The sequence below is a fragment of the Fusarium solani genome (genome assembly GCF_023522795.1).
Source record: "Fusarium solani strain SB1 chromosome Unknown bctg00000016, whole genome shotgun sequence".
NCBI lineage: Eukaryota > Fungi > Ascomycota > Sordariomycetes > Hypocreales > Nectriaceae > Fusarium > Fusarium solani.
In genome coordinates this window covers 920,753-934,062 of record NW_027072142.1, presented here as the reverse complement: position 1 = coordinate 934,062, position 13,310 = coordinate 920,753, and the positions used below count along the sequence as shown (strand labels likewise).

General features: G+C 52.2%; 7 protein-coding genes across 7 annotated transcripts; 4 read left to right on the top strand and 3 right to left on the bottom strand.

Annotated features, from left to right (window-relative positions):
* Positions 1-535: 535 nt before the first annotated feature.
* On the bottom strand, positions 536-3,022 carry MRS44_018646 (uncharacterized protein; the record flags this gene model as incomplete). The annotated part of the gene is made up of 1 exon (XM_065616117.1): positions 536-3,022. One exon carries the CDS (start codon positions 3,020-3,022, stop codon positions 536-538), a length of 2,487 nt encoding a protein of 828 aa, XP_065472189.1.
* A 738-nt stretch (positions 3,023-3,760) lies between these two features.
* On the top strand, positions 3,761-4,744 carry MRS44_018645 (uncharacterized protein; the record flags this gene model as incomplete). The annotated part of the gene is made up of 1 exon (XM_065616116.1): positions 3,761-4,744. The coding sequence occupies one exon, from the start codon at positions 3,761-3,763 to the stop codon at positions 4,742-4,744; it is 984 nt and encodes a 327-aa protein (XP_065472188.1).
* Positions 4,745-4,955: 211 nt separating this feature from the next.
* MRS44_018644 (uncharacterized protein) lies at positions 4,956-5,500 on the bottom strand (the record flags this gene model as incomplete). Its single annotated transcript, XM_065616115.1, has 2 exons — positions 4,956-5,084; positions 5,144-5,500. The coding sequence occupies 2 exons, from the start codon at positions 5,498-5,500 to the stop codon at positions 4,956-4,958; spliced, it is 486 nt and encodes a 161-aa protein (XP_065472187.1).
* Positions 5,501-6,461: 961 nt separating this feature from the next.
* Positions 6,462-7,772, top strand: MRS44_018643 (uncharacterized protein; the record flags this gene model as incomplete). Its single annotated transcript, XM_065616114.1, has 1 exon — positions 6,462-7,772. One exon carries the CDS (start codon positions 6,462-6,464, stop codon positions 7,770-7,772), a length of 1,311 nt encoding a protein of 436 aa, XP_065472186.1.
* Positions 7,773-7,947: 175 nt separating this feature from the next.
* MRS44_018642 (uncharacterized protein) lies at positions 7,948-9,675 on the bottom strand (the record flags this gene model as incomplete). Its single annotated transcript, XM_065616113.1, has 2 exons — positions 7,948-8,118; positions 8,167-9,675. 2 exons carry the CDS (start codon positions 9,673-9,675, stop codon positions 7,948-7,950), a joined length of 1,680 nt encoding a protein of 559 aa, XP_065472185.1.
* A 313-nt stretch (positions 9,676-9,988) lies between these two features.
* MRS44_018641 (uncharacterized protein) lies at positions 9,989-10,859 on the top strand (the record flags this gene model as incomplete). The annotated part of the gene is made up of 5 exons (XM_065616112.1): positions 9,989-10,012; positions 10,195-10,309; positions 10,365-10,417; positions 10,475-10,744; positions 10,800-10,859. 5 exons carry the CDS (start codon positions 9,989-9,991, stop codon positions 10,857-10,859), a joined length of 522 nt encoding a protein of 173 aa, XP_065472184.1.
* A 1,421-nt stretch (positions 10,860-12,280) lies between these two features.
* Positions 12,281-13,192, top strand: MRS44_018640 (uncharacterized protein; the record flags this gene model as incomplete). The annotated part of the gene is made up of 3 exons (XM_046271813.2): positions 12,281-12,346; positions 12,651-12,736; positions 12,793-13,192. 3 exons carry the CDS (start codon positions 12,281-12,283, stop codon positions 13,190-13,192), a joined length of 552 nt encoding a protein of 183 aa, XP_046124435.2.
* Positions 13,193-13,310: the final 118 nt, after the last annotated feature.

Below are 13,310 nucleotides of genomic sequence, written 5' to 3'. Positions count from 1 at the left end.
AGCTTTCCGGACAAGCTTTCTCTGTTGGGAGTGCCGTTTCATCCTGGATATCTATCGAAAACCACCGTCGCTTGCTATCTTTGGTCTTTGGCGCTAGTCCTCCAGGTGTAGGATATGGTAATACCCAGTGATATGCAAATAGGTAGCAATGAAGTCGACATGCGAATGCTTGTGATAGCCTCTTGTCCGTTGGGATATGTTGCAATGCAGCACATATCCACTGATAAAGCTTCTAGCACGGTTTATTTTCCTAATGGCCTCGCAGTCGACTATCATTAAAACCGAATAATGCTTGGGCAACTTCCTGAGGGCTCTTGACCCTCGCATGATTGCCCGATACCGCTGTCATACCATTGACGAGGGCAGCTAAAAGACCTTTGCGGCAAAAGTCGACATGATCATTTAGGATCGTATTATGAACCTTTGGGCGGAGGTCACCTTGGATGGAATACAGGACGTTAGCCCTCATTTGCTGCAGACAAATGTGACAAAGCCATGACACAATCTGATCGGTAATAACATCCTCCCTGGGATACTACCGGAGCCAGTCGAGGCCCAAGTCAGCACGGCGACTAAGGTCAAAAAAATGCCTAATATGGCCACCATATTTGAGATATCGCTGATGAAGAGTGCCATTCCCGAATAAGACTGAATCAGTAATATCTAGAAGAAACCTCAATAGAGTCCAGTTGATGCGAGGCTCAATCCAACAGTAGCCATACTGCTCTAGTGCTTGGCTAAAGCCAAGGCCGTAACGCACTTGTGGCAAGCCCACTGGTTGGGGCAGCTCTCGTCTACTCCACCATAATGCCCCTTCTCGGGAGTAATCATGTCCTCCGGCTGCAACTCGGAGACATCGGAGAAACATATCCATTATCTTGGTTTGCTCCCATGTCGTCAGACCCGCGGAGCACTGGGCTTGAACCAGCTCAAATCCGGTTGTAAACTTATTAATATTATGCCAGATAAAATCAATAAAGACAGAACTGCGAACTGCCCATAAATAAGGTGGAGGCCCCGGTAACTTGATGGAGCGGGTTTCGGGGGTTAAAGAGCGTAGGACCGTCAGGACATTTTGAAACAAGGCCCACGAAATACGATATTCCTCGCGGACACCGAAGGATCGTTGTTTAGAATCTGTGAGGCCATAGTGACAACGGCGCTTGCTGGCCAGATACGCTCGATCTATGACGCTCTTGCCCGATACTGGCTTGCCGCAAATGCTTTGCACACCATTGCGAAGCTGAGGGTCTAATGCCAAGTGCCGTAGATCTGGATTTTGAAATGGAAACGTGCGAGCGGCGTCTATGATCTCCTTGGTGAGACTATACATCTGACCATAGAGGATACCTCCGCGGCGGAGTCGAGAGCTCGGAGGTGTCAGTGTAGTCATGCCGCCAGCATCTCGAAGCATTGACTCGTGGTAGAAGTTTTGACCGGACTTGGGAATGTTCCCATCATAGAGGCGATTGAGGTGATGACGGATGCAACAACGCCGCCAGAGGTATGTCTGAGCTTCAGGCGATAGAACGCTGTCGTGCAGTGGGCAGGTCTCTTTGCCCACATCGATGTACAACCGGTCACTGCATATGTGGGAGAAGTCTAGAACATGGTGTAGCTTACAGTCAAAGTTCTCCATGACCGCAAGCAGATCAGATGGCGCATCCGGGTATTTGAACAGAAGCTTGGTGCCCTTTGCCTCGAAGAAAAGCTCAGGATCGCGAAAGTCCTGAAATCCAGGTTGCCGTACCGCTGCGAGAATACGATCCCACAGTTGCTGCAAGCCCTGCGGTGGCAGGAAATAGGTCATCCGGAGTTGAGTCCGATAACTAGGTGTCTCCAGCAAACGATCCTCTACTTTGGGAGCGCGGCAGGTAGCTAATGCGTGACGATAACTTGCCGGCAAGTGCTGGAGTCGATCGACATCGTAGACCTGACGGACAGCGGGGTAGAAGATATCATCAAACCACCGCGACAACTGCTCGTCAGTTAACCGATTGAAGTCGCGAGAGCATGGCAAATGTGGAAAGAATAGGTGAAATGTGATGAAATCAGCGCCTTCGGCCCTTGCGAAGATGAAATGCGGCACGTCTTTCAGTCGTGACGGGATCAACCGGGGCCGCTCCGGATCTGGATCCACGCGATCCAAGGTAAGGTGGACGTCTGTGGAAATATTCTGACCATACTGAGGGGCAGAATAGAACCGAATCCCATGAGCCGCCGTCGCAGGAGAAGTCACGAAACCCAAGATGCTATCGATGTCGAATGAAATAGCCGGAGGAGTATTTAGTGAATGTTCAGTGTGGAGACAGGCCTGCTTGGGCTTGCCCTCGAACTGTCGAAATGTATGGCCACAGAATAACTCTTGCCATTGAGTGGGGCTCAGACTCGGTGTCTCGCTATCAGTTTGCGATTCAAGGAAATGGTGTTTATCAAGTGTATGAGGCACGCTGCGAGGGAATAGCTCTGCTAACCCATGATGATTAGTTGTTCCCTCAGCTTCTATATGCGCTGCTAGAGATTCTCGATGCTCCTGTGCGCCACAACCATGGATTCCAATAAGATATTGCTGAAGAAACTTTTGTGTGGCATGTTGTAAATCGCTCCAGGTGTTGCCATTGAGAAGGTCTGCTTGCACTTCAGCATAGACCTCTGGAGTCCCAGACTCTGTCTGATCTTCGCGCTCTTCGGCACCATAGGCGTCGACTGGTTCCTCGTCGTAATAGGCTGGCTCGGCGTCGATTATGCCTAGATCATCGTCTTCCCGACTGAGGGTGATAAAAATGTCACCGGAAGAGATTTCATCAGGTCCAAACTCTCTAGTGTCGACCAACGAACTGTTCTCTGGTCGCGTCTGCATGTTCTCCACCGCAAACTCAGCTGTTCGAGACGACTCAGCCTGATGATTTGTGGTCTCAATATTTTGTTTTTGTCGCTGCCGCCACCTCTGGGTACGTTCCGCTTGCAGGCGACGTCGACGTAGCGCAGCGGGGTCATGTTCATCCACAAATCGAAACTCCATTGTTGTTGCTTTTCTGTTGCTGGTGGCATCTCTTGACTCCACTTGAGAAATTGAGGTACTGGGGGTGTGAGAGCGTGCTAACCTAATTAGGAAATTGTAACGCTCACCTGCACTCCGTTCTCTAACAGCCTTCGAGGTCATTGAGTTTAACCGTATCGTACAACAGCAACATATATCTAAGACATAAAAAATGCATTTGAATGTTATTGAGGCATATAAGTACCTAATCAAACTAAAAAACACGAGGAATTCTAGTTGTGGTGTTGAAAACCTAAGTGCTGATTCTCCTATGGATTTTTTTTACTATGGGATTCCCATTGGAATCAGACCTGTTTTCGCCATGCAGCTGGGTTAGGGCTGAGAGTTTCTTCGATTGTTCACCTCGACAACCACATCGACAAAGAAAGTAACGATACGTACTAGACTCCAATCTCATCTCTTAGGCAGTATTATCCACTTCTTCTCCTGATTTCTTATTCCTGACGCTTATCAAACTCTTCGGTCGAGATTCGGACGAAGCCCCGGGTCAGACGCTGAAGCTGACAAATGGGTCAGTGACGACTTGGCTGGAAATAACGGACTTCTCGCACTTTGAAATTGTCCGGATAGTGGCTTTTCGATCGTGATCGATGTAGGGTGTAAGTCATTTCGGAGTGGTTCCAAACTATATAAGCATGGAGGGTGGTCAGACTCCGTCACCTCTCGCCACACTTCACAACTCCTCCAACACGATAAAATATGGTCTCGCTTCAAATTGTACAGCAATCCAATGCCCGTTTGGCGAGTCTTCCCAAGGGGCTGGTCGCCCTGTTCATCGGCGCAACTTCAGGCATCGGCCAGAGCGCCCTTGAACAGTTTGCCCAGCATGCCTCTGCTCCACGCATCTACACTGTCGCCCGCCCACAGACAGTTGCTTCCCACGAGAAGCTTCTCTCCTCTTTGCGGGAGACCAACCCAGATAGTGTCTACAACCTCATCACAGCCGATGTCTCTCTCCTCTCAGAGGTTGACAAAGTAGTCAGTGCCATCAAACAGTCTGAGGCGAAGCTTGACTTGCTGTTCCTGTCAGCTGGGTTCATTGCATTTGAAGGCCGCAAGGATACCAGCGAAGGCCTCGATCCATCTATGACGACACGCTACTACTCACGACTCCGAGCAGTCGAGCAGCTTCTTCCTCTGCTCAACAAATCCACCACCTCAAGTCCACGAGTCATCTCGGTTCTAGCCGGTGGAATTGAGGCTCCGCTAAACGAAAGTGACCTCGACCTACGCGACCCCAACAACTGGACAACTTGGAACTCTTCGTTCCACTCCGCAACCATGGGAACCTTGGCCTTTGAGGTTCTGGCCCAGCAGAACCCTGACGTCAGCTTCGTGCATTGGAGTCCCGGGCCGGTAGACACACCAGGCTTGGTCAAAGCCAAGAAGTTTGGTCTGTCTCCGCCGAACCAAATGAGCCAAGATGAGGCCGGTGCTCGCGCACTCTTCCTTGCCACCAATGATCGGTATTCTGTCAAGGGAGGGCTCGTGCCGATACCAGAGGGGTTTGAAGCAGCAAAGAAGACGGGTGGGGGTGTCTTTATTGTCAATCCCGAGGGCGAGTCCACCGATAACGAAAAGGTCCTAGCAGGGATGAGGGAAAGGGATGTGGACAAGGCAGTTTGGAGCTTTACGAAGAAGGTGTTTGCCGCCCACACGGGTAAACCCAAAGATGAACTCTGAGAGTACCAGGCTTTTATATAGTATCTAACACCCTCTCTTTCTAGAAGGAGACTTCACTATTCCTAAAATTGTTATCACACATCGGCCAGATCGTATCGTGGCTTGTGCTATACACTCGTTCGTGGCTTTGGCAACATGCTCATCCCACGTCCTCAACTAGTACCACATAAACCAGCTCATAATGCACTCCCGTAGTCTCTTATCCTCGTACCTAGTTCTTCGGGGCGTTTTGAGCTACCTCAAGAGCAGACTCGTGCATGATACCGCTCTGCACCAGCTTCTCCACAACCTCGCGAACCCATGTTTGACAGTTCCTAATTTCCACTCGAGAATGCGATGACTATCATTGAGGCTCATTAGCGCGATTGACAATAAGGATGAATAAGACAAATCGCTGACATGGGAAACAAGCCTAAGGCTCTTGATAGGAGCAGGAATGCTGAGCCCAGCTTCTTCAATCGGGTCCCAAGCCACGAGGTTTCCTTGAGACTCGCTCTCAACTCGATGACTCCCGTCACCCGGTACATCAACTACATGAACATCTTCGACCTGGCTGAGTGAAATCACTTGATGAGGGCGACTTTCCGCCGCGATGCTGTAGTTTCGTTCAATCGTAATGTCGAACCCCGTAAGAACATCACCCGCAGCGTTGATGATTTTGCCAATATTGGGGTCGCTTTGGCTGGGTATCCAGATGACCCAGTGAGCAGGGAATAACCGACTGTTGTATACGATGAGGTAAATAGTGCGGGCCATGTTATTGGGCGACTAACTGTATTGGTGAGGTCAGTTAAAAATGGCGGTATGGTTCAGCCAGGCAGAAATAAGCACATGTCTCAACCTGTAAAATCTATTATCCGTAATCGCGGACACACTGCTTGTCCGTGCCCCACTCGCCGTCTGGCCTCATTACTCTGTACGTACTACGGTGGGCGATAGGGGTCACTGTTGCAAAACTCCCTGTCACTTCCTTTTGGGCTTGGGCGCTCTGGCCCTTAGTCATCCGAGTACTTCATGTCAGCACGAGATATGTACCGCGGACTAGCAGCGGGCCCGCGCGGTGGCCTTCTCCAGTCCGATTGACAGCTCGCAGCATCAGGTCCACAAAGGTATCCGGTTTGCAAACCACCCGCTACCATATTGACGCGCACAACGCGATATCTGGAACTTGGTTCCGACGAGCTGAATTGATTCTTCCAAAACGAGTTCACCAAACGTCTTTAGTTTGCCATTATCCTGGCCGAAGGCGCGCCTGTACCAGAAACAAGGAAAGCCGAGTCGCAGCCCCTACCCTGGATGGTGCTGGAAATTTGTAAATGTCGACGCCCTATGGAGTAGGAAGAAAATATATATATATATGGAAGCGACTTTGAGAGCTTGACCTTTTTTGTTATATGATGGTACTGGGTCGAAATTTGGTGTTCAAAGTCTTAACTCTGCGTTCGTAGCCACGACCATTGTGTAGTCTTTATCTTAACGTACCCCCAACTCAGAATGAGGAGCGGCACACTGAGGCAGCAGAGGATTACCGCAGTAATCCCGCGTCTGGTCAGCAGCGGACTAGCATAGCATCCTCCTGCTTAAATGGGCCTAGCGACTTTATCCGCTGCGACAAAGGGGGATATTGTTTTGTTTTGCTTAAATTAAAATCTTGTTCTTAAACCAGATTCTATTTCTTCTCTCCTTTTCCTACTTTCACCGTCTCTCTTCAACTGAAATGGGCCCTCCAAAGATTCCCCCTGAGCATGTCTATTGCGTCCAAGCTGGAAAGAAGCACTATGACCTCTTCACCACCATATATGTTGGCGCGAACTATTGCGGCCGTTGCGGCTTGGTCAATCCCTTTCGGCCCCAGCGTCGAGCCAGGTCAAAAACTCCAGCACTTCCTGGCCCATATGATGAGGTGGTGGAGCTCGAGGACTCTCCGCCACGGCCTGTGAGTCCAGCAAGTCAGCTGATGCGTGACAGACCGAAACCAGTGTCATCCATCGGCATTGAACGTGCCGCCCAACTACTCCCCAACGAACTTTCTGCCCCTGGCACGGTGAATACACGGGCACGCATACCGACGTCGAGCAATTCTCAGTTCATGACTGTCGCTTCAGCGGCCAGTCGAGCCATTCAGAACTCCAAAGGCAGCACCAGAAAGCCTGCGAGGCAACGAACTGGCTACCAATGGGTCCATATAAGTCTTCTGCTTGTGAGCTTGGAGACCAAGTACTTCAATGGGCTTGCAGTGGAGGTCCCAGAGACGGTGCTGCCTTTGAAGGATACGGTGATCAAGTTTTCCTCGGCGGATCTTCTGACTTGGCCCTCGTTCACTGAGATTTTAATCGATCACCTCCGTCCGCTTCCGCCCTCAATCGATCCTACGAACAAGGATCTCTGGAGCCTTTCTTACGCTTCGACGGTCTCTGGCAAGAAGATCGTTACCGTTCCAAATACCGACAAGTACACGACACCGTCGAGCATGCTCGCTTCGGGGCACTTTTCGAACAACCAAGCTGGGCAGTTGAAGGTGCTAGTCGTCCTGACATCCACGGATGTAGTCGATAAGCAGGAGCCGGCCACACCGCTGAGGCCAGATGAGTATTCAACGCCAGCCAAGGAAGACAAGAAGCGGAAGGTCAAGCAAGAGGACACAAGTCCATACTCCGGGCGCAAGAAGCGTGTCAAGCAAGAGGCGCAGGTCAAGGAAGAGAGGGGCACTGTGGAGACGGATCAGGTCGAGCAGGAGATACACGTCAAGATCAAGCAGGAAACGCCTGTTCCGGCTTCCTCCTTCCAGAGCCCGACACAGGACGAGCTTGGAGATACTGCTAAAGATACCGTTGGACATGGGGATGTGGCAGATCTTAGTGAAGTGGAAGATCCACCCTGCGATCTAGGGTTTGACAGTCTGCCTGATGGGAAAGGAGGCGAGGGCGTGTTCGACGACGAAGATGAAGTGGATGAAGAATATTGTGAGGAAGAGACAAGTTTTATTCCAGAGTTCGTAAGAAACCAGACCACCTCACCACTGAGCTAAGAACTGACCCTAACAGGTAAACCCGGAATTGATTCGTCGAACCGTGGGGGAAACTCAAGCACAACTATTCGACACTGATACTGCTAGAGCCCTTCCACCGGCCCACTCTACACGCTTCAAAGGCACTAAAATCCCCACAACGTTTGCCGTTCGCTATGGGAGAAGGAAGGATTGACTACTCAGGCTCCCCATTTGAACTGTCGCTATCCTCTCCGTCATCACTTATTCCCTCAATGTCGTTTCCTTCCTCATCTTCAAATCCCAGTTCCACCAGTGGCTGCTCTGCTGGTTCCCCGTCTCCAAGCTCTTCTCCTCGGGCTTGATTTGCTCGTTCAAGCAATGCTTGCTATATGCGTTTAGATTGGTTTACTAGCAAACAAATAGTGTGGCTTACATATTCGGCAACGCCCCCCGTTGGCGCTTTACGGTATGCCAGCACAGGTTGTTGACCACTTTCGATGTGTTGAATGATTCTATCTCGAAGACCAAGGTAGAAGCGCTTGAAAGGCCGCAACTTGTCCGGCTCCTGGCGAGTTCCAAGGACTACCTGATCGTAGCCCATTTCGAAAAGAACTTGGCGACACCAATTCTTTGTCTCCGGCTCCAAACATGTGCTAATGTCGATATCAGCCAATGGTCGCTCCATTTCACCTAGAACTGAGCGGTCAATGGGGATACCCCAGTTGCATGCCTTGTCTGGATCGGGGTAATGGTAATTCATCCAGGGCTGGCCGTGAATCACGTGTGGACGGTTCTTCTGAAGGCGAATTCGATGAAGATTCCACGCCTCCACAAAGTCGAAGAGTTCTTGGCGTAATACATCTTCGAAGACGGCGTAGATGGCAATCTGATCCTCCAACATATCGCTGTCAAAGTCCCCGTCCCTGGCGAGCTCCCCAAAGTAGTCTACCCACTGCCGGGACGAGACATGCAGCATGCGCTCCCACCAACTCTCAATCTTAACATTCTTCGTACTTGGAGCCGCCTTGTACGAATCTTTCAGGCGCTTCCCTTGCTGGAACACTTGCCCATGCCATTCCACTCGCCCGTCTGTTGCCAAAACAAAGTTCCAATGTGCTGCTGCGACCAATGGCGTTTCGCTGCCCCTGTCTGCTTGCAAATACCATGGCCGAAAGCCGTAGGCATCACATGCGGCCAAGTACTGCTTCAACACGCTCAAAGCAGTTGTAGCAGTGTGGCCAACATAGAACCAGATAATGTTGCGCGAGTAGGCGTCTATTGCGGCATATATCTCGAATCCATACGCCTTGAGCTTGTCATGACCGTCAATGCACCACTGGTAGTTTGGTCCTGGGACAAGGAACTGTCCCTTCTTCCTCCGAAACATCCTTTTCCGGAGTTCGACCTCATTTGGGAACATGATTTTGTACATCGCAAAGAGAGGGTCTCTTGGTACCCAGAGCTGCTTTTTCTGACGAAGATAAGGCTGGAGAAGGCTTTTGCCATATCCCGAAATAGCATTAGAGCGCCGCGTCATTTCGATGATGACTTGCTCTGTCTTTTCCAGCAACGCAAGGCGCTCCTCGTCGCTATTGATCCTGCGTACCCAGCGGCGGTCCGGGTGAAGCCTGATGCGCTTTAGACCTCGTTTCGTGATCGGCCAGCCCTGTCTCTGCAGAACGCCCAGCGTCTGCTTCTCGGTAAGCCCAACGCGAAAGATCAGGTCGCGGGTGGCCTCTATCAGCTCTGGGGTTTCTTTGGTACGGGCTTGCTGGCGCGGGAGACCCCAGCTTGCGATTCGGCGAGAGATTGTACTGAGATTGACTGCGACATGATATTGCTTCCGAAGCTTATACTGAATCCTGCTTCGCGAGACACCGTTAAGGTAGAGATGAGTGACATAGTCACGGTAGTGATCGATTGGATTGGGCGGACGTGCCATTGTTGGCGGTAATGTCGAAGGCGTGGGCGATTTTCTTGGTCCTCACGACAGGAAAAAGGGGGGGACGGCGATGGCCTGGTCTCACTATACCCTAGCACGTTGACTCACCGCAATACCCCGCAGCGGTGTTGCAACTGGCCCGCTGCGGCTTAGTGTCAGGGGTTTACTGCTGGAACGTTGCCAAACCGGGAACAGGATCGACGCTGCTGACCTGCACATATTTACACAACCCACATCCCTTACAACCCTGGTTCCTACCTTCCCTTCTGTATCGTCGTATCCGTTGGAAAAGCCAATGGTCAACAGCGTTGTCATGCCCACAACCGATCCCGTCATTGTAAGTGAAACTGGTGCCGGTGACCTGACGGAGGGGGACTCGCCCAGCAGGAGTTAACATAGTCAAGAAGGGCAGAGGATTGGTCCGACCCAACGCCCGCAAATCCACGGCCAAGGTTACCGTACGATCCAATAAGTCCTCATGTGGCGAAGAGACGGCTGCTAACACGCTCGTCCGAGCAGAAGAAGAAGCAGACGAAAAAGGCCCCTCCCATCGGCTCGGTGCGTGACTTCCCATGCCGCCCCTGCGTCACACGCGCCACCAAAGCCCCCGGCCATGAATGTGCCTCCCAAGACAGTATGTTGGGTTGCCCCAGGATCATACACCTGCTACGCTGACATGCACGGAATAGATACTGGTGCTGCGTGCTGGGACTGCGCAAAGAACGCTCACACCTGCAGGCCGGTAAGGCATATCTGCTTGCTCTCAGGTATCGAGCCACTGACAAAGCTGCATCTCTAGGTCCCGGTTGGTGCTCTTGCTGCTGTGCGCGCCTTTTGGGAGCTGAATCGGCAGCTCAAGCGTGCGAATTCCGATCCAGACGATGCCTGGCGGACTGCTGCACAGCGCGCAGCACAACAATTACGAGCTTGCGGTAGTGGTGCGGCTCTTCCTGCCGCTCCAGGACCAGCTCCCGCTTTGGCTTCGTTCGGCGAGATAGCTGAGAAGAGCCCCGAGGAGCGAAAGATCATGGCGCTGGAGACCATCGCTGAGGCTGCTCGGCTCTGGATTGTGAGCGGGATCAAGTCGTCAGATACATTTCCACTACTAACTCGATGCTCAGCAGCTCAATAAGCCGGACGAGGAGGACGAGGAGGACGAGGAAGAGATGGAAGAGGACAATTGAGCGTTGGTGTTGCCCAGTTCGACCGCCATGGTGGTGGCCGATGTCTGTAGGACGTGATAGAAATCTGCTTTGCTGGTCCGCTGCGGTCCCGCTGCTTTGATTACATTTTCCGTAACGCGAAAAAAATCCAAGAATCTACGCTGAGGTACACGGAGCAATGTACTGCGGGGTGGGTTGCCCATCTCGCTAACCCGTTTCGTCTCTCTTGCGGTGGTTTGTGGGGTTTTGCAACAGTGACCCCTATAGTCTGCCGTAACGTACCACAGAGAGTGGTCCACGATGCTGATCCACAACACCAAGAGCTGTCAGGCTGCAATGATGACGGAAGGGTCTCCCCTTCGATCCAATGTCCCGTCAGGATGCACGTCTTGAGCAACACAAAGAGGGTCGTTTGATCACTCACCACCGCTCGGGCCTCCTTCCGACGTACCAAGCTTGACTCCGTGCCCCTGCAACCTTCTAGTAAGCCACCTCAGCTCCACCAAAGAAAGCAACGCGCAGTTCGGACGGCAGAGTGCGTGACTGTTTTGGTGTTGCCGCAGGTTCGAGCATCAAGCAGCAATAGGTCAATGCATTTCCGGCAACGTTGGCTAAGAAAATACCGCATCCTGCCAGTTTTATCCGCCTTGGCTGCTGCCAGTGGACAGGAAACTCATGCGTCTTCGTGTGAGGTAAGACAGGGAGGCTCGGTTACAACCAACACCTGCAATGCTGCAGCAAGTTTTTTGCTTTGAGGGCGACTAGATACCGCAGACATCGAGTAGGCTCTAAGCGATCTGCACCGGGGGCCCGGTTTGCCCTACACGACTTGATCGGCTGCCTGCAATTGGGCACCTATCTGGCGTGTGCTCATGTCCGCCCTGCTTGTAAGATTCGACCCCTGCGACGGGGCTGTTGTGGCTGCAGCCAGTCAAGCAAGCCGTCAATGGGATCTTGGACAAGGGTTTCCATGAAAACCAAAAACGGCAATGGATCGACGCAGTTTTCTCTTTCCCCAGAGAAGATAACGTAGATCATCCCCTCAGGGTCCCTGATCCACCCGCTCCCCGTCGAAGCCATGCCCCAAGAGCTTTAGAAGCTGGCCAAAGGGCACTCGAGCGATGTTACGAATGTGAGAGCAATGCACCCCAAACCAAGGCCGTTTCTGGCTTTTCCAGACGTGATCGCCGCGTTTCCCCTGTCTTACGCCTTGTCACACTTCGCAGGCCAGTGGGTCTTGTTTGTACCCTCAGCCGCTCAAGCAATAGTCCATTCACGTCTTCGTTTCTGTCTGATCAGCATGCATAAATGCGGGCCAACTGTCCTCGTGCGGTGCTACTTTTTCTTGCCGCCTGGTGTCCCCCACCCTGCTTGTCAGCTCCCTTTGTGACAGATTCTTGTGCTGAAACCCTCGACTGCTGTTCAACGTGGCTGCCGCCATCATGCCGGCAAGTCGTTTCTCTCTTGTCATTCGTCCGGTGCTCCGCAGCCCATGTTCTCCTCAGGCGGTCAATCGCACTGGACCGTACCCATCTCGGTCCACGCGTGTGACAAGCCAGATGTGACGAGCAGCCCAAACTCGCAGGCGCCCTGAATTTTGAGAATCGCGACTGAGGATTAGGGGTGCGGCAACATTGGGTTGGAATTGGGCACTCCAAGGTTACAAGACTGGACGTCGAGTGATCGTCGCACGTCCAAACCACGGCTACTCTCGAACCGAGAGCTTTGAAGAATGAGAAAACACTTATACAAGCACCAATATCTTAATCAGACTCTTCCAGCGCCAAAAGCTGGCCGCTGAACAACTTGCAGCTCGTCATCGAAGCCTGCTTCGTGCCGTGCGTCACCGCGGATGCCGGCGATGATTTCTCCAACCCCCTATTCACCGACCTAGCTCCGTACGTGTCGCAGTTGGCCCGGTGCCACCTGTGTACTGACGGGACGTTGCATCAAGGCTGCTGGCCCTCTTCGGGGAAAGGGTCACCATGCAGCTCATGAGCAAAGCTATGGGCTGGGCCGACAATGTTATTCTGGCAGTGGGCCCGCTGGGCAAAATCACCGCTATCGTCGGCGCCATCGGGATCGGAGGTCCGTCGTGGCTCAGAGCCATCATTGGTAGAGCGAGGGAGAGCCGTGCTGTCCCCGTTCCGGCCACTGTTTCGTTAGCGTACCGGCACGTCGCTTTTATTCCACAGCCAGCTTTCACGTCTCCTTCGTGTTCTTGTACTGGCAATGTCGAGATAATCGAGCTTCTTCTCGCTCCAGGCGCTACCGCCGAGAGGCAATGTTATGCCGGCCGAAGTCCAATGTGGTGGTCGCGGCGCGCCGGCAACGTTCTGCAAGAAGGATTTTAACGCTCTAGCTCAGAATTTACATATTATTAGTGGACACGAAGCTTTTAATCGTCCTTCTTTGGTAGCGAAACTTTCGGCATCTCTACCTCATAGACCAGTAGGACGGCTGAAATCTTGG